Source organism: Chiloscyllium plagiosum, chromosome 7 (genome assembly GCF_004010195.1).
Source record: "Chiloscyllium plagiosum isolate BGI_BamShark_2017 chromosome 7, ASM401019v2, whole genome shotgun sequence".
Lineage (NCBI taxonomy): Eukaryota > Metazoa > Chordata > Chondrichthyes > Orectolobiformes > Hemiscylliidae > Chiloscyllium > Chiloscyllium plagiosum.
In genome coordinates this window covers 36018538-36042710 of record NC_057716.1, presented here as the reverse complement: position 1 = coordinate 36042710, position 24173 = coordinate 36018538, and the positions used below count along the sequence as shown (strand labels likewise).

Genomic DNA, 24173 nt, shown 5'->3' with positions numbered 1-24173 from the left:
CGATTCTCCTGCTCCTTGGATGCTGCCTGACCTGCTGCGCTTTTCCAGCAACACATTTTCAACCCTACCTATGGCCCTCAATTTTAAAAATCTCAATCATGTCCTCTTTAAGTGTCATCTGCTCCAAGGACAACAGCCTTAATTTGTCGAATCTCCCTTCATTACTGAAACTCTCCAGCCTGGGCAACATCCTATTAAATTTCCCTCGGTACTCTCTCCAATGTGATCACATCCCTGCTATAATGTGGATTCCAGAACTGCACACAACATCTGGCAGGGCCTAACCAATATTTTATACAGTTCCAGCATCACCTCACTGTTCTTAAACTCTATTCCAATGGTGAATAAAGGCTAGCATCCTATATGCCTTCTTAACACTTTATCTCCATGTCCTGATACCTTAAGGGACTGGCTTCCACTCACACCCAGGTCTCTCTGATCCTCGGTGCTTCCCAGGGCCCTACCATTCATCATGGATTACCTTGTCTTGTTTGTCCTGTCCAAGTGTATCACCTTACGTTTATCCATTCAGGTCGGTCTGCTATAGCACGTGTTTTGTCAGTGCCAATTGGTGATAACATGATTGATGAATTGTGGATTTTTTATGCAGACTCCCTACAGTGTGGAAACAGGCCCTTCGACCCAACCAGTCCACACCAACCCTCTGAAGAGTAATCCACCCAGACCCCATTTCCCTCTGACTAATGCACCCAACACTGTGGGCAACTTAGCATGGCCAATTCACCTGACCTGCACATCTTTGGACTGTGGGAGGAAACTGGAGCACCCAGAGGAAACCTACGCAGACATGGGGAGAATGTGCAAACTCCACACAGGCAGTCCCTCGAGGCTGGAATCAATCCTGGGACCCTGGTGCTGTGAGGCTGCAGTGCTAACCACTGAGCCACCATTTTCATAACGTGAACTTTCTGCTGAACAGGTATAGCAGAGGAACACAACTGTCACATCATAGCAGATCAACTTACATTGATTTCCATTTGCCACTGATCAGCCCATATGACCAGTCTGTCTATATTCTCTTGTAGTCCAAGTCTATCCTCCTCATTGTTTACTATTGTACCAAGTTTTGTGTGATCTCGAACTTACTGATTAACTTCCTGCATTCAAACCTAAATCATTTGTTTGTAAACCCCACAGTCCCAAGAGAAGAAGTCACTATGGTAACAGTCAAACTCTTCTGCAACAGGTCTGTGTCTGTCTGCACTGGCCATACAGCCAGCCAAGCTGGTGGTATCCGTGACTTGGACGTGGAACAAACTATTCCCAAACTGTCGGTACACTAGGATTGTGAAGGAGGGAGCAGGTGGTTTGCCACACAATAGATGACTGGCCCATGGTTTGCAAAACTCAGAACATATTGTTTCACCATAAGATTTGATTCTTCAATTGGATAACACTTGTTGAAAAATTCAGACTGGGTTAAGAATTAGGATGACATCCAATTTAAAGTTTGCATTGCATGTTATTGTCCCAAGAAACGCCCCCACAACTGCAGCAGCACAAATTACATACAGAATAAAGTTCCCTCCACACTCAAACATCAGACTTTGCTGTGCAAATGTACAGCAGATTCTGTTCGAGCACTCTTGTCGCTAAGAACCAGGAGCTGTCACGGAGCCAATCATATCTATCCATTTACCAACAAAGGACAGTAAATTAGTCTGGTTTACTGTTCACTACTTCATTGTTATTTTTGATGTAACTGTACACTTCTGCAATTGATGACGTAAGTGACTTTGAACAGCAACTGTCTGAATATGAAACGTTTGGTCTTGCTGTGTCTATGAAACAGTGCTGTGAATATCTTTGCAAATATATTAGCATATAGATTATTTACCCAGTTATATATGTGGCAGAAAGCATTATGTGTGTAAGTGTTCATTTTAAATGTCTCCAGATTGTTGGTTATAAAATAGTGACAGAAAACCCGTCAGTATATCAATTAGTTTGGAATTAAGGAGATCCAGCTCAGTCCCATCCACCATAGATGCGTTTCAGAATAAACTGATAAATCAATTCTGCAGATGATGCCTGATGTTACAGAAAGATGTCGGGAGAATCCTTGTAAAAATATCTTGCTCGAACAAGTAAAAGCATCAGTTGAGTCAAGGCAGCATATGCTTATCGCCTGAAAAGGTTCAACTCACAAGGGTAATGATTCCTCAAGCTCAGGAGCATCCAGGCCTGCATCTCCGGTCTCAGACTTTTTCCTTTCGGCCAACCTGGAAAAGAGTGAGGCAATGCCAATTTGGTACGTGGAGAATAGGTTACTGTGCTGTGCAGAGGGGACAGAACTTCGTCACAGGTCATGAATCCAATTTGGGAGGATGCGTTATCAGCCCCTGGCATGCCCAAAGGTAACCAAAGCATTATATCCTTTGGTTTCAGGTTACAGAGTAGAAAGTGATAACATTACCCCTGGATAATGCACCTAACCTACACATCCCTGAACATTAGGGGCAATTTTGCATTGCCAATTCACCCAACCTGCACATCTTTGGATTGTGGGAGGAAACCGGAATACCTGGAGGAAACCCATGCAGGCGCAGGGGCAATATGCAAACTCCACACAGACAGTCACCCGTGGCTGGAATCGAACCAGAGTGCTGAGAGGCAGCAGCGCTAACCATTGAGCCACCGTGCTGCGCATCCTGTGGGCAAATGTTGTTTCCTTATTCAAGAAGGGATGCAAAGAAAAATCAAGGAACTGTTGACCAATATGCCTGACATCTGTGGTAGGTAAGTTACTTGAGACGATTTTTAGGGATAAGATGTACATACATTTGAAAAAACAGGGTTTGATCAGGAGGAGTTGTCAGCATGGCTGTCATGCCTTAAAGATTTGTTAGGTATTTTTGATGAAGTGTCCAGGACATTTGATGAGGGCAGCGCAGTAAATGTAGTCTATATGGATTTCAGTGAGGCCTTTGATAAGGTTCCACATGGTAGGCTGCTCTGGAAGGTTACATTGCATGGAAACCAGGGACAGCAGGCAAATTGGATGCACAATTGACTTGATGGTAGGAAGCAGAGGGTAATAGTAAAGGTATGTTTGTCAGACTGGAGGCCTGTGATTCATGGAGTGCTATGGTGCAGAAGGAGGTCACTTGGCCCATTGTGTCTACACTGACTTTCTGGGCATTTACACAGTATCAGTCTCCTGATTTTTTCCTGTAACCCTGCACCTTGCTCCTATTTAAATAACCACTTCATGCCCCTTTTTAATGCCTTAATTGAACCGGATTTGGAGGTGCTGGTGTTGGACTGGGGTGTACAAAGTTAAAAATCACACAACACCAGGTTATAGTTCAACAGGATTATTTGGAAGCACTAGCTTTTTGAGCGCTGCTCCTTCATCAGGTGGTTGTGGAGAATAAGATCGTAGGACACAGAATTTACAGCAAAAATTTAGTGTGATGCAACTGAGATGATACATTGAAAAAGACCTGGATTGTTTGTTAAGTCGCTCATCTTTTAGAATGACTACGTTAGTTTCAGTTCTTTCATATGTAAATCCTAGAAGTTTTTTAAAGTTACATCATAGAGTGAACTTTAACAATAGGTGCCATGTCAGCTCAGATAAAGCATTGAAGGTGTAAGGTTAAAGTCTGTCTGTGTCCTGATGTTCAGACCGATTCTATTTCTAAAAAAAAGGATTTACAGAATATTACATGGATTCATGCAGTCTTTGAGAAAAATAAAATGTAATTCTGCAAGCACAAATTCACCCCACAAACGCATGTGTGTGTATATATGTATGTGCACGCGGGTGTGTGTGTGTTGGGGGTGTGGGTGGTTGGTGAGTGCCTGAGAGAGAGTGTGGGAGTGTATAGGTATCAGTCTGTGAGAGGGTGAGTGTGTGGATATGAGTGTGGGGTGTGCATATGTGTGAGTGTATGAGAGAGGGTGTGTGTGTGTCCTCTGAATCTTAACAGTTAGATGGTTAGTTTGGTTCTGAACTTGTGGCTGCTCTGTTTTGTGACTGCTGGTGATTGGAATCTGGCCAGCTGAGTCAAGACACCTCTGCCAGTCTACACAAACCCAATACAGTTAATGCCAAACAGAAATAAAACACAAGTACCCAGTTGAGCCCTTACCCAGTAGAGCAGTCACCTCCTGCTGTTTCAGTTGTATAAATAGGAGGGGTGTATCCATCAAACTTAACCTGCAAAAGGAATTGGTTGAAAGATTGGGAAATATTTAAGCAACAGGTTAGTTGATGCAATTATTATTATTATTTGAAGTCAAGGCAGCAAGGAGGATTAAAATTAGAATGCAACAAGAATGTCAAGATTACAGAAGGACCAGGATCTTGACTGAATGCAGGGCTTGAAGACATGACAGAGAATGAGAACTACCTGATAGCAATAGGTACAGTGACTGAATGCAGGGAAAATTGTGGGGACCATCTGCAGGTGGCCCTACCCCTGCATTGTCAGTAAGGAGGGGTGATCTCATAGGAGAACTATCTTGCCTCTGGAACCAATTGTGTGAACCTTTGCATTTTGCATATTGTTCCTTAGATAGGGAAAACACACTGTACACAAGTGTAATCTTAATAAAGCCCCATGTATAACTGTAGCAAAACATCTTTTGTGTACACCAGTCCCTTGCACTAAAGACCCATAGACCCACTTGGCTTCTCTAATTGCTTGCATTCTGACTCAGCCTCTCTGAACATCAACATGTATCAGTTTAACATTTATATGTTCCGAAGTAATGTTAACTCTTCTCCACAGATTTTGAGCTTCCCCAGCAAGTTTAACATCTTTTAAAAAAATATTTTGTCCTAAATTCTTAAAACCTGGGTGAAAACCTCATTTCTCCACTTGATACTCCATCAGCCACCTTCCAACTTCGTCATTATAACTTGTGTGTACTTCTATGCAGTCTCTATGTCCTTCTCCTTCTCACTGAGCTTTGTATCATCACCAAATGTAAGTATGTTACTCTCCATCTCTTTGTTGAAATAATTATAAATGGTTATAAATGATTACAACCATTGGTTATAATGGATATAAACTGATTATAAATGGCTGAGGTCTGAACTCTGCTCCTGTTACACCCCACTAGACAACCTGAAAATGACCCAATTATCTCTATTTTCTTTTTATTTTATTAAACAATTACAAAACAGTTTACAAAAAAAGTTAACATTAGCAGCTATGTGCAAAGAAACAGCAATTTTACAAGGGATAGGAGCAGCAAAACCAGGCCCCAAACCCTACCGTTCAACCAGTTTGCAGGGAAATGAGGACAAACCTCAAATCCCAGTTTCAAACATTACAAGACAGCAAAAATGACATTTGTACATAAAAAGACAATCATACAATACAAAGACCACATACAAACAGTGCATACAATACAGACCCAGCAAGCCCCAGTCCCTCCTACCTTCCGGCCACTCTAAGGCAGCCTCCCCCAATTATCTCTATTATCTGCTTCCTGACTATTAACCAATTCTCCATCTGTGCTCTATAATGACTCACACCTGGATTACCTGAAACTACTTGTTACATTCTTAAAGAACTTCAATCATTTTGCCAAACAATATTTCTCATTCTTTAAACCATGTTGATTCTGACAGTTTTCTAAACACATAAAGACTTCTTTACCAATGTATTCCAGCACTGTCCTGCTGGCTAATGTCAGGTTAACTCAGCTCTTGAACAATGGGGTTCCAATCTCCTGGGATCTTTCTGGAATCCATCCTCATAAACAATGTGTCCAATCTCTAATAGAGCCTTAGGCCATCAGGCCCTGAGGATTTGTAAGCTTTTAACCTCTTAAATGATCTTGTATCTTGTACTCATTAATACAATGCATTAATCACTTTAATTCCCTAATGCTCATTAACCCCAAGTTACTCTTTAGATCTGCTGTGTAATTTGTCTCTTCTACTGTGAAGAGCAGCGCACAATAGTTATTCAAAATCTCTGCCATTTCCTTGTTCCCTATAAAAGTTTCTTCTTACTCTTTGGAAACTTCTGTGACAGTGTAAACCTAACACCTCTCTTTTCAATTCTGAAGAGGTATCATATTGGACTCAAAACATGAACGTCTGTTTCTTTCTCCACAGACGCTGCTGAGTTTCTCCCACAATTTTGGTTTCTTGAACATAATTCCGACTTGGTCACAATTATTTCCTTTATCTACTCTACTCATTATGTCTGTAAAAGCTCTTGAAATATATTTTTATATTCCTGTTTAGTTTGCTTTCATTCTTGTTCCCCCCCTCTTTTATTTTGGTTTCTCTTTGCTACCTTCGAAAATTCTGCTGATCTTAGTACAATTCTGCAGAGTTTGGCTCTGGGCAAACAGGCAGCATTTCTTACCAACTAAATCCAGGACACTGATGTCTCTGTCAGTATAGAATGAAGCAATTCAGCTCATTGTGGCTGCACCAGCACTTCAAATGAGCATCACAACATAGTGTCAATCTCTAGCTTTTTCCCAATATCTCTGCACACTGTGCCTATCGAAATAACCATCCAATGTCCTCTTGCACATCACAATGAACCTGCTTCCACATTTCCAGGCAGTACATTCTGAGCCCTAGTTACTTGTTATTCGATAAAGTTTTCTCACATCACCTTTGCTTCATTTGCAATTCACTTTAAATCCATACTATCTTATTCTAGTTCCCTTTCTGAGCAGCAACAGCTTCTCCAGATCGACTCTGTTGAGCCTGTTCTAGACTTTGAGAACCTCAATTAAATCTCCTCTCAGCCTTCTCTCCAAGGAGAACAGCCCCAACTTCATCAATCTATCCTCACAGCTGAAGTTTCTCATTTTCTGAGTTTCCAAATTACTGTTCTTGTAAATATACAACTAACTGGTTGTACCAGTGCCTTGATGCTGATGATGTTGGCCTGAGAGGTCACGAACATTAGAGCAACTGTCCTGCCAGTAGATCTACAGTATTTTGCACAGACATTATTGGCAGTATTTCTCTTTGAAGATTTGAAATGTCTGCTACACATTGTCCATGTCTGATCCAGGATGGCTGATAACACTAAAGTGAGCTCTGTCACACCATCTGCACCACCTAAGCTCACTCTAGTGGCTGGTTGGACATGTCCACTATTGGAGTATTCCATCACCTCAGGACCCAGATGCTATTCAAGAAGGGGGAGCAAAAAGACAAGCAGTAGATTTTATAATTAGGGAGATAGATAGTATGAGCTGGAAATGTGTTGCTGGAAAAGCGCAGCAGGTCAGGCAGCATCCAGGGAACAGGAGAATCGACATTTCGGGCATAAGCCCTTCTTCAGGAATGGGGAAAGTGAGATGAGGCGTTCTTCCTCCAACCGTTGTTTTGTTGTGGTCTGACGATGGAGGTGTGCAAAGACCTGCATATCCTTGGTGGAGTGGTAGGGGGAATTGAAATGTTGAGCTACAGGGTGGTTGGGTTGGTTGGTCCGGGTGTCCCAGAGGTGTTCTCTGAAACGCTCCGCAAGTAGACGGCCTATAGTATCCCTTTTAAACAGGATCGAGAGTCCTGCATGGTATATTGAGAGTGTGGTACTAGAAAAGTACAGCCGGTCAGGCAGTATCCCAGGAGCAGGAAAATCAGCGTTTTGGACATAAGCCCTTCATCAGGAATGATGAAGGGCTTATTCCTCATGAAGGGCTTATGCCAGAAATGTCGTCTCTCTTGCTCCTCGGATGCTGCTTGACCAGCTGTGGTTTTCCAGCACCACACTCTCGACTTTGATCTGAAGCATCTGCAGTTCTCACTTTCTACTGCATGGTATGTTGCCTGCCTGGTAGGACATCTCTGACTGGCCTGAAGTGGGATTGGAGCGCGAGGGGGAGGTCCAGTTGTTGTGGTCTACATTGGGAAAGGGGATCTGTTCAGAGATTATCAGGAAGTGGAAATCAAATTAAAGAAACAGGTCCTCAAGGGTTATAATCTCTGGATGACTGCCCAAACCACATTCAAATTGGCATAGGGACTGGAGAATAAGAGAAGTCAACACGTAGTTAAAGGAGTCGAGTGGGAAAGTGAGATTCCTTTTCATGGGGCACTGGCATCAGTACTGGAACAGGACGGATCTGTACTGTTGGGACAGTTTCCACCTAAATTGAACTGGGACAGTGTTCTAGCGAAAAGGGTCAATAGAGTGGTCAACAGGACTTTAAATTCAAAAGTTGGGGGGGGGGGGGAACGAAAGTGTAAAATTCCAAGAAGTACAATGACCAGTGGGAAGCAGAGCTGCATGTTAACATCTGTGGGGCTGGATGGAACAGCATTGAAAAATATGAAGGTGATGAAAAGAAAGGAGAACTCAGAAGAGTTATTAAAGTCTCCAGGACACAAATCAGGGAGTGTGTTTGGAAAGGGTTAGGAATCAAACTTCAAACACACTGGGTCAAGAAATAACAATGAGAAGAGGGACGGTCAATACAGGACTGAAGGCGTTGTATCTGAATGTTCACAGTATAAGGAATATGATAAATAAGCTTGTGGCACAGATTAAAATTGGCAGATATGATGTGGTGAGCATCATGGAAACATGGCTGCAAAGGGATCAGGACTGGGAACTAAATATTCAAGGATACACATTCTATTGAAAAGATAGGCAAGGGGGCAGAGGGAGTGGGATTGCCTTGTCAATAAAAAAATGAAATTAGATATAAGCAATAAACAAAGTCGGGTCAGATAATTTAGAATCTGTGTGCTGGACTTGAGGAACCGTACAGGTAAGAAACCATAATGGGAGTTATCCATTGGCCTCCAAACAGCAGTCAGGACGTGGGGTATAAGATAGGTTAAGAGATAGAAAAGGCATGTAAGAAAGGCAACATTAGAGTGATCATGAGCAATTTTCATATGGACTGGGAAAACCAGGTTGATAATAGATCACAAGAAAAGGAATTTGGGAAATGTCTATGCTTCTTGGAGCAGGTTGTGGTGGAGCCCATTAGACAACAGGTAATTCTGGATTTAGTGTAGTGCAATGAGGCAGACTTGATAAGGGAGCTTAACGTGAAGGAACTCTTAGGAGACAGTGGCCATAACATTATGGAATTTACTCTGCAGTTTGAGAGGGAGAAGGTGGAATCTGATTTAACGTTATTACAGTTGAATAAAGGTAAGTACAGAGGCATGAGGGAGGACCTGACAAGAATTGACTGGGAGAGCAGCCTATCTGGAAAGACAGTGGAACAGCAATGGCAGGAGTTTCTGGGAGCAATTTGAGAGACACATCAAAAATTCATCCTGAGGAAAATGCACCATACTAAAGGGAGAATGAGTCACCGTGGCTGATCAAGGAAGTCAGGGACAGCATAAAAGCAAAAGTGAAAGCTTATAATGTGGCAAAGGGCAGTGGGAAGCCAGAGGACTGGGAAGCTTACAAAGACCAATAAAAGAAGAAATAAGGAGGGAGAAGATTTTTTGGGGGCCGCACGGTGGCTCAGTGATTAGCACTGTTGCCTCACAGCGCCAGGGACCTGGGTTCCAGCCTTGGGCAACTTTCTGTGTGAAGTTTGCACATTCTTCCTGTGTCTGCGTGGGCTCCCTCCGGATGCTCTGGTTTCCTCCCACAATTGAAAAATGTGCAGGTCAGGTGAATTGGCCATGCTCAATTGCACAAGGATGTTAGGTGCATTACTCAGGGGTAAATGTAAAGTAATTAGGTAGGAGAATGGGTTTGGGTGGAATACTCTGCAGAGGGTCATGTGGACTTGTTGGGTCAAATGGCTTGTTTACACACTGTAGGGATTCTTTGAATGGACAGATTAAATATGAAGGTAAGCTAGCCAGTAATATTAGAAAAGATTGCAAGAGTTTGTTTAAATATATAAAGGACAAAAGAGAGGCAAAACTGGACTTTGGATTGCTGGAAAATAATGCTGGAGAAGCAGTAGTGGGGAATAAAGAAATGGCTGAGGAACTGAATAAGTACTTTGCTTCAGTATTCATGATGGAAGACATGAGAAATAGCTCAAAAATTCAAGAGGAGGAGTGGGCAGAGATGAGTATAGTGGCCATCTCCAAGGAGATGGTGCTAGCAAAACTGAAATGTCTGGAGGTGGATAAATCACCTGGACTAGATGGGCTACACCGAGAGTCATAAAGGAGCTAGCTGAAGAGATAGTGGAGGCTGTAATGGTGATCTTTCAGGTACCACTGGATCAGAGAGAGTCCCAGAGAACTGGAAAATCACGAATGTAAACCACCACCACCCCCACCTCCACCCCTCCTTTAAGAAGGGAGCAAGGCAAAAGACAGGAAATTATAGATGGAATAGCCTGGCCTTAGTCGTTTGTAAGATTTTGGTGTCCATTGTGATGGATGAGATTACTGAATACTTAGAAGTGTATGGTAAAATAGGGCAAAGTCAGCATGGTTTCATCAAGGGGAGGTCATGCCCGATAAATTCCTGCAGATTTAGGAAGTAATGAGCATGTTAAACCAAGGACAGCCAATGGATGTTATCTATCTGGACTTCAAGAAGGCCTTTGATAAGGTGCTGCTCAGGAGGCTGCTGAGTAAGATAAGGGCCCATGGTGTTAGAGGCAAGGTACTAGCATGGGCAGAGGACTGGCTGTCTGGCAGAAGGCAGAGATTGGGGACAGAAGGGTCCTTTTCAGGATGGAAGCCAGTGACTAGTGGTGTTCCACAAGGGTCGATATTGGGACCACAACTTTTCACTTTATCCATTAATGATCTGGATAAAGAAACTACGGGCATTCTGGCTATGTTTGCAGATGGTACAAAGTTTGGTAGAGGGGCAGGTAGTATTGAGGAGACAGGGAGGCTGCAGAAACATTTAGACAGGTTAGGAGAGTGGACAAAGAAGTGGTAGATGAAATACAATGTGGGAAAGTGTGAAGCCATGCACTTTGATAGGAAGAATAGAGGCATGGATTATTTTCTATATGGTGACAAGGTTCAAAAATCTGAAGTGCAAAGCAACTTGTGAGTTCAAGTTTCTCTTAAGGTAAATGTACAGGTTGAGTTGATAGTTAGGAAGGCAATTAAAATGTTGATGCTCAGCTCAAGAAGACTAGAATACAAAAGCAAGGATGTAATTATAAGGCTTTATAAAGCTCTGGTCACACTACATTTAGAATATTGTGAGCAATTTTGGGCACCATACCTCGGGAAAGACGGACTGGCCCTGGAGCAGGTCCAGAGGAGGTTCACGAGAATGATCCTAGGAATGAAAGGCTTAACATATGAGGAACATTTGAGGACTCTGAGACTCTACTCAATGGAGTATAAAAGGATGAGGGGAGATCTGATTGAAACATTCAGAATATTGAAAGGTCTGGGCAGAGTGGAGTTGGGAAGATGTTTCCAATGGTAGGAGAACCAAGGACCCAAGTAAAGGGAAGATCTTTTAGAACAGAAATAAGGAGAAATGTCTTCAGCCAGAGAGTGATGAATCTGTGGAAGTCACTGCCACAGAAATTTGTGGATGCTAGGTCATTGAGTATATTTAAAACAGCGATGGATAAGTTCTTGATTGCCAAAGGGATCAAAGGGTATGGGGAGAAAGCAGGAAAATTGGATTGAGAAACTTAACATCCCTGATGAAGGGCTGATGCTTAAAATGCTATTCTCCTGCTCCTCGGATGCTGTCTGACCTGCTGTGCTTTTCCAGCACCACACTCTCAACTCTGATTTCCAGCATCTGCAGTCCCCACCTCCTCCTGAAAACCTATCAGCCATGATTGAGTGGTAGAATGAATGACCTAATTTCTGCTCCTATGTCTTATAGACTTATGGACCCACAATGGAAGAGGATCATCCTCATTCTTGAGGAACTGTCTAAGTTGATAGCAGCCAATGCTCCCTTCTAGAAGCTCCATTCCCTGAGGCAACTGGTGGTCCTGCAGCTGGGCACCAGACTGGGATGGCAACAGGCAGTCTGACCGAGAAGCTGAGCTGACCCCATGACTCACAGGTGCTCACTGGCTGGGACACCCAGAGATGGCAGGCTGTGGAGGTAAATCATATTGGGTGCCCTGCATGGCTGTTTCTGGCCTCCTGACCAAGATTTAAGACTGCAGCTGGGGTCCTGACACTCTCTCCTGACATTGTGAGACATGTCAGCATCACAAGCTGGATTTTGAGCACGAAAGCCTTCTCATTCCCCACCCATTGACTTGTCCCCCTAACACAATGGGAGCGACGAGAAAACTGGCCTCTAGGCTGTCTATCCATAGGCATCTTGAGGCCTCTAACTACACTGTTGAGATGCAATTAACACCCTCAGAGCGTTAATACATTGGGCAGTGCTGGGTAGGACAGGCTCCAAAAGTTGTTTTTAAAGCTGCTTTTTTGAGAAGAAGATAAGGAGGGCCACATCACACAGCAGTGTCATCGTTTACTTTGTGGTGCCACACTACATTGAGTCAGCCCTCTCGAGGGGTCCAAATCCTTTCCCCTGCTCAGTCACTGTATCTCATCTCTGTGGCAGTACTCTGCACCACCCTGTCTAACACCCTGCCCACTAAATGAGGCACCGATTTCCTCTGTCTGCCAGGTCCAGGCAGTAGTTCAGATTGGCAGTGCTTGTCTGGGTGCGTAATGGGCTTTTCAAGATGGCACAGGAGATAGGGATGCTGGTCTTTTGGCAGATACCTGCTGAGTAGTATGTTGCTTGGGGAACAGGACATGGAAAGATGACTGGATCCAAACTGAGCTGGGGGTTACATTTTCCAGGAAGGAGGAAAAGTACTGCTTGCCTCCTGGAAAAATGTGCTTTCACAAACACCTTCTGGGCCTGGGATGGCTGGGGTGTTGAGGGTGGATACAATAGTGAGAGATAGGGACGGCATCTATGTGGGGTTTGGGTGCAGCAGTGAGAGAGTGGGGAAGCTGGGTATTGAGGGTACAGCAGTTACAGATTGGGGTAGGATGGGTGCAGCAATGACAGATTGGGAGGTCCAACATACACTCATCCATGGGCAGTATGAACTGCTGTGAGAGCCATTGTAGCCAGTCATGCCATTGATTATGCCATTCAATAAGATCATGGCTGATCTGATTTTTACCTCAACGCTACATTCCTCAAATCTCCATTGTAGCCATGAAATCTTTAAATGATGACCCCTAGTTCTAGATCCTCCCTCGAGTGGAAAGATCCTTTCCACATCCGCCCAGTCAAGACCCCTCATGTTTCGATGAAGTGAACTCTGACTTGTGATGATGCGGCTCCTTTAACAAGGTTATGTTGTCCTTGGCTTTTTTTGTCGGAGAGGTCGTAAAAGCAACGATTCTGAAAAGTCTAGGTTTGAAGGGCTTTAGGGCCAATTTGATAATAGCTAACAGATACTGCCTCAGGCAAAAAGGCTTTCAAGTTTAAACAAACACTTGTACAATGAAAAGAGAGTAGCCAGTTCTCTCAACTCAGCTTTTCTTTGGCATGGTTTGATTTTTAGCGGTCTGGCTGTTCACTGAAAGCAGTCAGTTTGAAGCCACTGGTCCAAGAAACATCTGCATAGAAGAAAGTGTTCCAAGCTGAATCCCTCTGCCATCCCTCTCTCTCTCCTATAAGGCCCTGTGTTTGGTTTTTCCTTTTGTGCCAAGAGTTCTTTATGGGAATTGCTGCAAGTACTCGGAACAGCATCATTAAGCCGGTATAGTCTGTTGCGTTTTCAGAGAGGTTAAGTTATTCTATATTCTGTTCTCTTTGTTTATGTTTCATTTAGTAATATTGCAAATAAACTCTATTTTGTTCAAAACTAAGTGGTTGGGCCAGGTGCATCACCCCTGGAAAATCCACTCTCCATCTGCTTAAAACAACCAGCAAAGTTAGGGTCCGGGCTACTTTCTTAAAATGTTTTGAGGGGGTCTGGCCTGGCCCATAACAGATTGGGGAGTTCTTTGTTGGATTTGTTCTACAGTTCCGATTTGGGATTAGGGTTGTTGGACTCGAAGGCAGCGGGTGGTGGTGTATTTTGTTCCGGGGGTTTAATTTGGTTGATTTAAACAGTGTTTGGGATAGCAACGGCTCTTTCAGTCATCAAGAGTTTTCTGGGGGTGGAAGAAGTGACCTTGGGGGTTTTACAAAAGGTGATTCCAAGCTGCTGGAATTAGCAAACCAATTGGAGCTAGTGCTGCCTCCTTCCGTGAGGAAAGGAGAAACAATTACAGCAGGAGCTCAGCATCTACATTTGCCGGAAATATCATCCGAATCTTTAGAGATGGCTAAAATTCAATTGAAAATGAAGCAGCTTGAGATAGAGGCAAAAGTCTGGGACAGCATAACCTTGTTAGAGGAGCATCATCTTCATAGACTCATTTAAACTCCACAGGATACAGACCTAGCTTGGTTAGCCTTTCCTCATAAGTCAATCCACTCATTCCAGGTATTAGAATCAAGATTAGAGTGGTGCTGGAATTGCACAGCAGGTCAGGCAGCATCCGAGGAGCAGGGAAATTGATGTTTCTGGCAAGAGCCCTTCATCAGGAATCATCACTATTCCTGATGAAGGGCTCCTGCCCGAAACGTCAATTTTCCTGCTCCTCGGATGCTGCCTGACCTGCTTTGCTTTTCCAGCACCACTCTAATCTTGACTCTAATCTCCAGCATCTGCAGTCCTCACCTTCGCCAGGTATTAGTTGAGTAAACCTTCTCTGAACTGCTTCTAATCCTTCTATAAGTATTGTCACCTGTACCGCACACAGTACTCCAGATGTAGTCATACCAATACCCCGTATAACTGAAGCATAATCTGCTAAGTGCTGTATTCAACTCCCCTTACAATAAATCATAACATTCTATTAGTTTTCCTGATTACTTGCTTTACCTAAATACTGTTCTTCTGTCATTCATGCACTAGGGCACTCAGATCTCTCAGAAATGCAAAACAAAATGGAGTGAGATGCACCCAATGATGTCACGGGCCTCACCTGAGGCCCATCTGATTCTGATTTTCGCCTGATTCTGTTATAAATCTCACTTTTTTGGACCTTAAAAGATTTTGCCCAATGCCTCCACTAACTTTTCGATGGCCACAACATTTCTTGTGAGCTATTTAACCATTCATTTAACTGATTCCTTGACCCAGCTCTTCCACTTCAGCAGCAGGGGCCAGGGGTTAGCTGCAATGCAGCATTTTATCAAGGCTGTAGACATAGGGCTGCCTGATAACACAACTGAGCTCTGAGGTTGTGAATCACAAGAGGTAGAGGTACGAAATATAGGAAATAGCACATTCATTACCTTCCATGGCACCTTCTCGTCAGGTACAGGAAACCGATTAATGTTGGTACCTGGATACACCAAACTTCGGGCAAGCACATGGCACGCAGGCTTGAGTTCCTTTGCCTCAGCCTCAAATTCGTCCTCTGTATCAGAAATGACTGAATAGGACAAAAGATCTGAGATTCAGCAATGTGTTCACAACACCTTTCATCTTAGTATTCAGTAACAGAGGATCATGGGCATTTGGAGTCTGGAACCTTTCAGGTCTTCACTGCCAATAACAAACACCACCCCCACGACCACCAGGTCAGTTACCGCATGGGCTAGATAGAGAGGAAAGCTCCCCTTACACTGTCCCCATCAAACACTCCCCTACATGGACTGCACAGGGTTAGATGCAGAGTAAAACTCTCTCTAGTCTTTTAACATGAAAGCAAATTGAAAGTAAAATTTCCCTGAAACTGGCCTTATCCATTACTCCCAGGATAGGGACAACGTGAGTTTAGTAACAGAAGAAAGCTTCCTCTACACTGTCTCCATCAACAATCCTGGGACAGTACAGGGTTAGATTGAGAGTAAAACTCCATTTGTTTCACTGTACATTCGTTGAAAGTCTAACCTGAAATTTTGTGAAGATACTTGGCAAGGTCCTAGCAGTGGTATATCAGATGGGAGGATGTACATTAATGTACTGCAGGCCTAAAGTTATCTTCCTAATGCACGGATGATGTTCCTGGTGGAACGTAATTCTTGACAACGTGCTTCAGGATCCTGATTTGAATATACTTGCATGTAGCACATGCTCATTAGAACATGGCCGGAATTAAAAGCCTCTTTCCAATGTGTTAATGGGTGCCACGAGCAATATGCCAATGCTTGAACACAAAGTGCTGCAACATTCACGCTCTGCCAACAGTATCCTTCCAAATTTAACCAATAAAGTTATATTTCTGAGTGTGATACACGCAGCAAATGGAACATGGGCCCAGTGAGAATATTACTTCGAGGTTTCAGTTTACTATCGAACATGCACACAGGCTCTTCCTGGTGGGGGCAATACAGCTCACATCATCAGGACTTGACATTCATCTGATAACTACACCAGCCGAAGATACCCTTTTAAAGATGAATTGTCACAAAACCAAATGGCTGAGAAGTGAACACTGCCAACTAACCAAGCGATGCCATGCCTTGTGGATACGTGAGGATTTCTCGGGGCTGGGACTTGAACAGAACGTGAGTGAAAGAAAACATACCGAGGGTAGGTGCACTCTCCCTGGAGCCAAAATCTTTTTCTATCAGTGTGTTCACAATCCAGTTCAAGGCCCTCATGGTCTGCATCATCTAAAGGAACAAATCACAGAAACGTCTCAGCAAAACTGATATTGGCAGGTTAATTTCGAGTTTGCCGAGTGACAAGGCCATTGGTTCATGGTGATGGGCTACAATAATCAATTCTTTCCTCAATGAATTGTGACACATCTTCAGGTCTCCTTTTGCCTCCCCATCATTCCCTGACAAACATACCTGTTCCTCCAGATGAGAGATTCTGTGCTCCATTTTACTGCCTTCCCTGTTGAGGTCGATTGCCTCTGCCACTGCATCCACCCTTGAAAACATGATCAGATAGAGGCAGGAGGTCAGAACAAAGCCAGGCCTCACCAGGTGATTGCAGTTGTTTTTGTTTAGGGCAAAAGTAGAGGTAAGGACGAAGGGAGGAAGCAAGGAAGAGAGAGAGAAAGAGAAAAAGAGAGAAAGACAGCCTGAATTAATCATAGACTCGCCCCACATACCATCAACAAGGTTAGTTTGGTCAAAGATTTCTGGAGAAACATAGAACATAGGAGCAGAAGTAGACCACTCGGCCTTCATGCCTGATCATGGCTGATCATTAACTTCTTGCTGAAGCTCGGGAGTGGGATGGATGATTATAACCCTGTGGAATGTAGGTTTCTGATACTCAGGACCTTGAGCAATGGACAATGTAGAGCAGGCTGGTGAACGGCTCATTCAGGAAGACAACAAAGAGGACAGGCAGTAAGAAGAAGGTAGCCAAAAGGTGGAGGGTGTGTTTGGAGCCAATCGCCTCACTCACTTCTCCTTGGTGTAGTTGATTTGTTGGTTGAGACTCTGTTTCTCACGGCGGTTTTGTTTCACCAGGTAGTTCTCCTTGATGATGGCTTCCCAGGCTAATAGCTCAGCCTCCTCTTTCTCATCCAGCTGTTTCTCTGTAGGAAGAAAGGTCGAGCTCCTGATCAGATATCATGGAGCTACATATTGGGTTAGTGGGAAACTGGGCAGTGGGTGTGCTGAGGAAGGACAGGGGATGACGGATGGATGGATTCAGGTTGGCGAAAGAGTAACAGGCTATTCATAATTTCATGGTAAAACCTGCAGGGGGAGAAACTATCTTCCACTTAAGAGTATTGGACCTGCGCAAAGCTATCTTTATGCTGACACAATGAAGTTGGGCCCTCAGTCATTGAATCATAGAGGCCTATAGCTTAGAAAAAGACCATTCTACACAGGTCAAAAACAGCCACCTAACCATTTTCCAGCACTTGGCCCATAGCCTTGTGTATCTTGGCATTGTACATTCAAGTACTGCTTAAATGTTAGGAGAATTTCTGCCTCGATTACCCTTACAAGCAATGAGTTTCAAACTCCCACCATGCTCTGGGTGAAAAAGGTTTCCTTCACATCTCCTTGAAACCTTCTGCCCCTTCCCTTGATTGCTATACCCCTTGGTCATTGATCTCTCCAACAAGGGGAGAAGTTTCTTCCTGTCTACCCTGCCTCTCATAATTTTATACATCTCAACGATACTCCTTCAATCTCCCAGTCTGTCCAATCTCTCTTCATAATTGAAACTCAGGCTACATCCTGAAAAATCTCCTCTGCATTCTCTCCAATATAACGCATCCCTCTGATAATTTAGATTCTAGAAGTGCAGACAATGCTCTAGCTGTGGTCGAACCAACATTTTAGAAGTTCCACCATCACTTCCTCGTTCTTAAACTTGACTACTAAAGGCACGTGGCATATACGGCACAGTGGCTCAGTGAAGGGAGTCCCTCACAGCGCCAAGGACTTGGGTTCAATTCCAGCCTCGGGCAACTGTCTGTGTGGAGTTTGCACATTCTCCCCGTGTCTGCGTGGGTTTCCTCTGGGTGCTCTGGTTTCCTCCCACATTCCAAAGATGTGCAGGTTAGGTGAATTGGCCGTGCTAAAATTGTCCATAGTGTTAGGTGAATCAGTCAGAGGGGAATGGATCAGGTGGGTTGCTCTTTGGAGGGTCAGTGTGGACTTGTTGGGCCAAAGGGCCTGTTTCCACACTGCAGGGAATCTAATCTAATACTCTTTTTTACACACTTGTGTGTATTAGTATACACATCATATACACAAAGCACATGCCATATGGGTTGGCATGACCCCTCATGGGTAACAGTGTCAACACTTAGTGAACGTCAATTCCATTTGCTAGTTGAGATAGCTGGCACATGTAATCTCACTGTAGGTTGCGACTGAAGGAACATGTCTTGTCCCCTTTGAGATCAATATGAATTGGGACTATTCGGAAAGAGGATTAACTGGTTTCCTGATTATGATCCCGTTATTTTTTCTTTTATTCATTCACGGTACTGCCGGTCGGCCAGCATTCATTGCCTGCTGCCTTTGAGAAGGTACTGATGAACTGTCCTCTCGAACTGCTGCAGCCCACATGCTGTAGGGTGATCAACTGTTAGGGAGGGAATTACAGGATTCTGAGCCAGTGGTACTGAAGGAATTGTCACCTCAGAATTGTCCATGAGACCTGAGGCTTGGACAGGGGGATGAAGATCTAAGAAGCAAAGGGTAAATCAGCATATAATTGTGGTGGTTTTCAGTTTCAAATTTTTTTTTTCTGTTTGGCAGTTTATGAGAGAAGAAACAAGCAGAATGGATTTTTTATTTATTTAGTAGCTTTCGAATCTTTGTGGTGAAGCAGCCACCTGGGAATAGAGCACAAACTGTGTTAATACAAAGGACAGAGAACTGAAGGTGGGAAGGTAAGAAGATTATGGATTGGGCAGGACCTATTGCTGCTATTTCACAGCCAACTTCAGCTGTTTAAAGGCTTTCAGCAAGACAGTCTTTGGGCATTCTGTACTACCTGGAAAGATATGGTTTGAGTGAGAAGGGGTTTGAACACGTGTGTCTTGTCAGCAGTAACTATGTCTGAGGTCTTTGGGTAGAGTGATTGCAACAAAAGGACTGAAATGTTCTAGCAATATGTGAAAAAGTCTACATTATGTGATTGCATTTGGTGCCAGTGAATGCTCACAACGACATACATCTTTGTTATATCAAGGTGAAATGTGTTTTTTACATTTGATGTTTTCTTTTACCTGTTAAGCATTGCTCAAACTGTGCTGGTTTAGATTAATCTGTTACAGTAAATGGCAATGGACACTGGGCTATACACAGATGGCACTGGGAAATAAGCAGAGGGTACTGGGAAATGGGCAATAGGTAATGGCTGCTGGAATGACACAGCAAGCAGACAGCACCAAGCCAGACTCTTAGGCAAAGGCTGATTGGAATATTTCTGATGTGGAGACGCCGGTGTTGGACTGGGGTGGACAAAGTTAAAAATCACACAACACCAGGTTATAGCCCAACAGATTTATTTGAAAGCACTAGCTTTCGGGGTGTGGCTCCTCCATCGGTAGCTGTGACATTTCTGAATATTTCAGTGAATATTTCTAAAAGGGCACAGAGATCACTGGAAACAACAATGCTCCGCTAATGGAAAACCCGGAATCAGGAGATGCTGAGATTGGAGGTGGTTGGCAGTTGCACCGTGAGGGTGAATATTTATTACGCTATGAGTGAAGCACACTCCCTGAGAGGAAAGTGGAGGCACAGTCAGTTGAGGCATTCAAAACTGAATTGGCTAATTACCTGAAGGCAGTCAACCCCATTGCTGTGGGTCTGGAGTCACATGCAAACCAGACCAAGTAAGGTCAGAAATTTTCTTCCTTAAAGGCCATTAGTGAACCAGATGGGTTTGACATCCAGGGTTGTTTTGGGTGAGCATAAGTCCAGATAATTTAAAAAAAATTGAATTCAAATTTCATTAGCCTGGGTCTCTGTGACCTTAGCACATCTGCTGGGATGTGCCCTCTTAAAAGTAGCATTTTTTTTCAACCTGCATATTGAAGTGTGTGCTTGTCAGTGAGGTAATGAATAGAGAGAGGCACTTACTGAATTTCTTATGCTTCCATCTTGGTTTCCGCTGCGCTAAATGTTCAATTAAGAGGAAGATGTGACTGAATACGATGAAGGGAGGGGGTGCAGGTGGACGGCAGTAATACTCCTCGATTAGGGGATACCTTTGAAACTTCCAGATTATATCTGTATTGTCCTGGACCACTTGGAAAGTGTAGCTGAGGAAGGAAAGACCAGTGACCATGAAGTGAGTGATACACTTAACTATCTCACCATTTCTTAAAGCAGATATCTTTGCTTATGCAAGACCTCAGTACATCAGAATGCAGTTTACCACCTCAACTCTTCCCCCGAACTTCCTGTGCTCATTGAAGTTCATGGAATCATCCAGAAAATGGAATCCTTGTTGAACTTATTGAGTCTTGAAACATTTCATGTTCCTGTTCACCCACCCAATCCTGTAATATCTCTTCGCAAATCTGCCTACTGCCTGGATCCTTCAATAGACCAGCAGAAAAGCTAAACAATGTGGGGCTGGAGACCTGAAAGTTAAAAAAAAATGCAACATGCTGAAGATTCTCAGCAGTCTGGCAGAGTTGATGGAGAGAGTGTGCGTGAGAGAGAGAAGTTCCAACTAAATGGATTATTTAACATCCCACCCAGTCTAACTTCACCTGCTCTCTCACCATTGCCCTGGAATATTTCACACAGTCATTCCCCACTCTCTAGATTGTTCCCCAAGCCCTTTCATTTTACATCAGATTTTCACCAGGTTGTGAAATAGCAGAAGCACAAGCCTCAAGCCCTCATGCTTCCTTTCCTGTTTTGGTGAGGGCTTCACTTCCTGCGCAGTTTACAGACACATAAGGACATTTAAATGGTCAGTGTCTTCATTTCAAGCCCAATTTAGTTTTCTCTGCAGTCCTAAACCCAAAGTGCACGAAGTGGTCTAAGTTAGAGTAGGGCAGCTTGATTTTTAGTGAGCAAGGTCCCACTGCAAAGAGTCCGTGGACTCAAAATGTTAATTCTCTCGACACAAATGCTACTGGATTGGCTGAGTTTGTTCAGCAATTTCTGTATTGTTTCAGACTTTCAGCATCTGCAATATTAGTCCCATAGCCAAGTCGGCATGGCTCCTGAGTAAGCCTCAGTCTCTCTCACTCACAATCCCAGTTCACATCCTTCCCAGTCTAATCCCACTCTCCCGCTCACAACCTGTCCTACTTCACATCGGACTCAGTCAAATACTCTAATGCGCAGTCTAAAACATGGCTCAGTGACTAGCACTTCTGCCTCACGGTGCCAAGGATCTGGGTTTGATTCCAGCCCTAGGTGACTGTCTGTGTGGAGTTTGCGCATTTTCTTTGTATCTGCATGAGTTTCTGCTGGTGCTCTAGTTTCCTTCCAAAGTCCAAAGATGTGCAGGTTAGGTGGACTTGCCATGCTAAATTGTCTGTAGCGACTAGGGATATGCAGGCTAGCAGGATCAGCCATGGCAAATACAGGATAGGGTCTGGTTGGATGCTGTTTGAAGGGTCAGTGCAGACTCAATGGGATGAATAGCCCCTTACTGCATTCACAAGATTCTATGATTCTAATCCCATAGTTCACTTCACTTCATTTTCTCCGTTATCTTATCGTTCTCCAAGTACTATAACTCAGCATTGACTTCCTGTTAGACCTTGCCTAGTCTAATGTCCCTAATTTAAACTCAAACCCATCCAGGACAATCTTTGATTTCAGTGCTTTTTGACTACTCCCTCCTTCAACTCACTGGTATTAGCCCACTCCTAGCTGCAGATTCAAATCTTCAATTGGTCCTTGTCTTTTTCCATAAAACATCGAAATTGAACTATTTTTTTAAAAAATTTCTTTGACGAGATGTGGGCATGGCTGGCCAATCCAACATTTATTGTCCATCTCTAATTAAACTGAGTGGCTTGCTCAGATTGCCGAGGTCATTTAAGAGTATAGAGTGGTGTACAGGCCAGATTATGTAGGATTTCTTTCTGTGAAGCGTATTAATGAAGCCGATGGGTGTTTTCTTTTCCAACAATCGATTGGTTTCGTCGTCAGAATGACTGAGACTAGTAATTAATATATTCTTGGAAAATTGTTTTCACTTACTTGAACATCGCAATCAAAAGATTGAGCAGGAGAATGTTGCTGAACAGCAGGTACAGACAGAGCAGGATGGTGGTTAACCACTCTGGGAAGGTGGGAATGTTCTCGCTGTCATGCTCAGGACACATGGGTTTGTAGGGGTCACTGCCATTCACCGTGCACTGACTCAGATCAAAGCCTGAATCTTCAAGGGCAAGAGAAGATATTCATTAGTTGATCATTTGAACTGAGGCATGCGCAAACAAATGAGCGGAGTAACATCTGAAGCAACCATTTTGGTATATAATCTTAGGCTCTGGGTATTGGCCATCCTGAGATGGTGTGGCTGGGACTTATTCATTGCAGCATCTCCATAATACAGTTGAGTGGCTTTCTGTGGACCATGGTTGGGACGCATGAGTATTATCATGTCAGATCCAAGGGCTGCCCTGCCCAGTATAATGATCAGAATCCATACCATCACTGCCATCTCTGACACATTGATAGACTCACTGCCACCAATCCTTCTGGCTGGTACTAATCTGTGGTACTGATTCTGAGTGGGGAAGGATGTCTTCAGTTGAATTATACAATCGTTACTCTGTTGAAGGAGATCATTCAACTCATTGTGCCTGCACTAGCTTCTGTCATTTAGGCTTAGCACCAATCTCCTGTCTTTTTCCCATCCCCTGCACATTGTATCTATTTAAATTACATTATCATCCAAGGCACCTTCTGAACACTTCAATAGAACATGCCTCCATTACATTTCCAGGCAATGCATTCCAGACCGTAACTAGTCTTTTTCTTGCCTTGCATTCACTTCTCTTGGAAAAATGCTTTAAATCCATGCACCCATGCTGTCAGTACTTTTACCTGTTTTGCCTATCCACTCTGTCCAGTCTCTTACGATTTCAGGATCAGTTCCTCTCCAAGAACAGTCCCACACACTTGCACACACATTACATGGGTGCTGGGGAAAAATAAGCACTACCGCAGTCAGGTGGTAGTGTGGGAGAAAATGAAGAAAAAGAAAACATGAGTGTCAGAGGTTCCATTCATTTCGAGAGCTGCCTCTGAGGGAGTTGGATCAGTGTGTGAAGGACTCACCAACAAAGAAAAAACAGGAGTGTGAGAGGTTCTGTTTACTCTGGGAGCTGGCTCTGAGGGAGCTGGAGCAGTGTCAAGGACTCACCACATGTAAATAAAGGGTGACTTGGTGACATCATGCTGGCCTCTGTGGAGTTATTTCATTTTTCATCATCTAATCTCTCATCTATTCTGATAAATGAAAGGTCTCATCACTGGAACCATTCTTGTGAATTTCCTTAGTTACTAGGGTTATCCCTACTCGCAAAAAAGAAAAAAAAACAGAAAAAAAAAAAAAACTAGTAACTATAGGCCGGTGAGTCTCACTTCTGTTGTGGGCAAAGTCTTAGAGAGAATTGTAAGGGATAGGATTTATGCACATCTGGATAGGAATAATGTGATCAAGGATAGTCAGCATGGTTTTGTGAAGGGCAGGTCGTGCCTCACAAACCTTATTGAATTCTTTGAAAAGGTGACAAAGGAGGTTGATGAGGGGAAAGCAGTAGATGTGGTATATATGGATTTTAGTAAGGCGTTTGACAAGGTTCCCCATGGTAGGCTACTGCAGAAAATACGGAG

The 24173-nt window shown here is 43.6% G+C and overlaps 2 protein-coding genes across 3 annotated transcripts in view; both read right to left on the bottom strand.

The window, feature by feature from the left end:
• The window catches only part of cps1 (carbamoyl-phosphate synthase 1, mitochondrial), a 730040-nt gene that overhangs the window by 52217 nt on the left and 653650 nt on the right, over nt 1–24173 (bottom strand). The gene's annotated exons all lie outside the window — the stretch shown is intronic.
• Nucleotides 1–24173, bottom strand: part of trpm2 (transient receptor potential cation channel, subfamily M, member 2) — a 179330-nt gene that overhangs the window by 30477 nt on the left and 124680 nt on the right. For both annotated transcript variants that reach the window (XM_043693432.1, XM_043693433.1), the window contains 8 exons: nt 22530–22710; nt 20439–20620; nt 17287–17419; nt 16719–16800; nt 16448–16535; nt 15210–15349; nt 4119–4186; nt 2169–2243 (listed from right to left, as the gene is read on the bottom strand). In XM_043693432.1, the coding sequence (XP_043549367.1) occupies nt 2169–2243; nt 4119–4186; nt 15210–15349; nt 16448–16535; nt 16719–16800; nt 17287–17419; nt 20439–20620; nt 22530–22710 (949 nt within the window). The remainder of the gene's footprint in view (nt 1–2168; nt 2244–4118; nt 4187–15209; nt 15350–16447; nt 16536–16718; nt 16801–17286; nt 17420–20438; nt 20621–22529; nt 22711–24173) is intronic.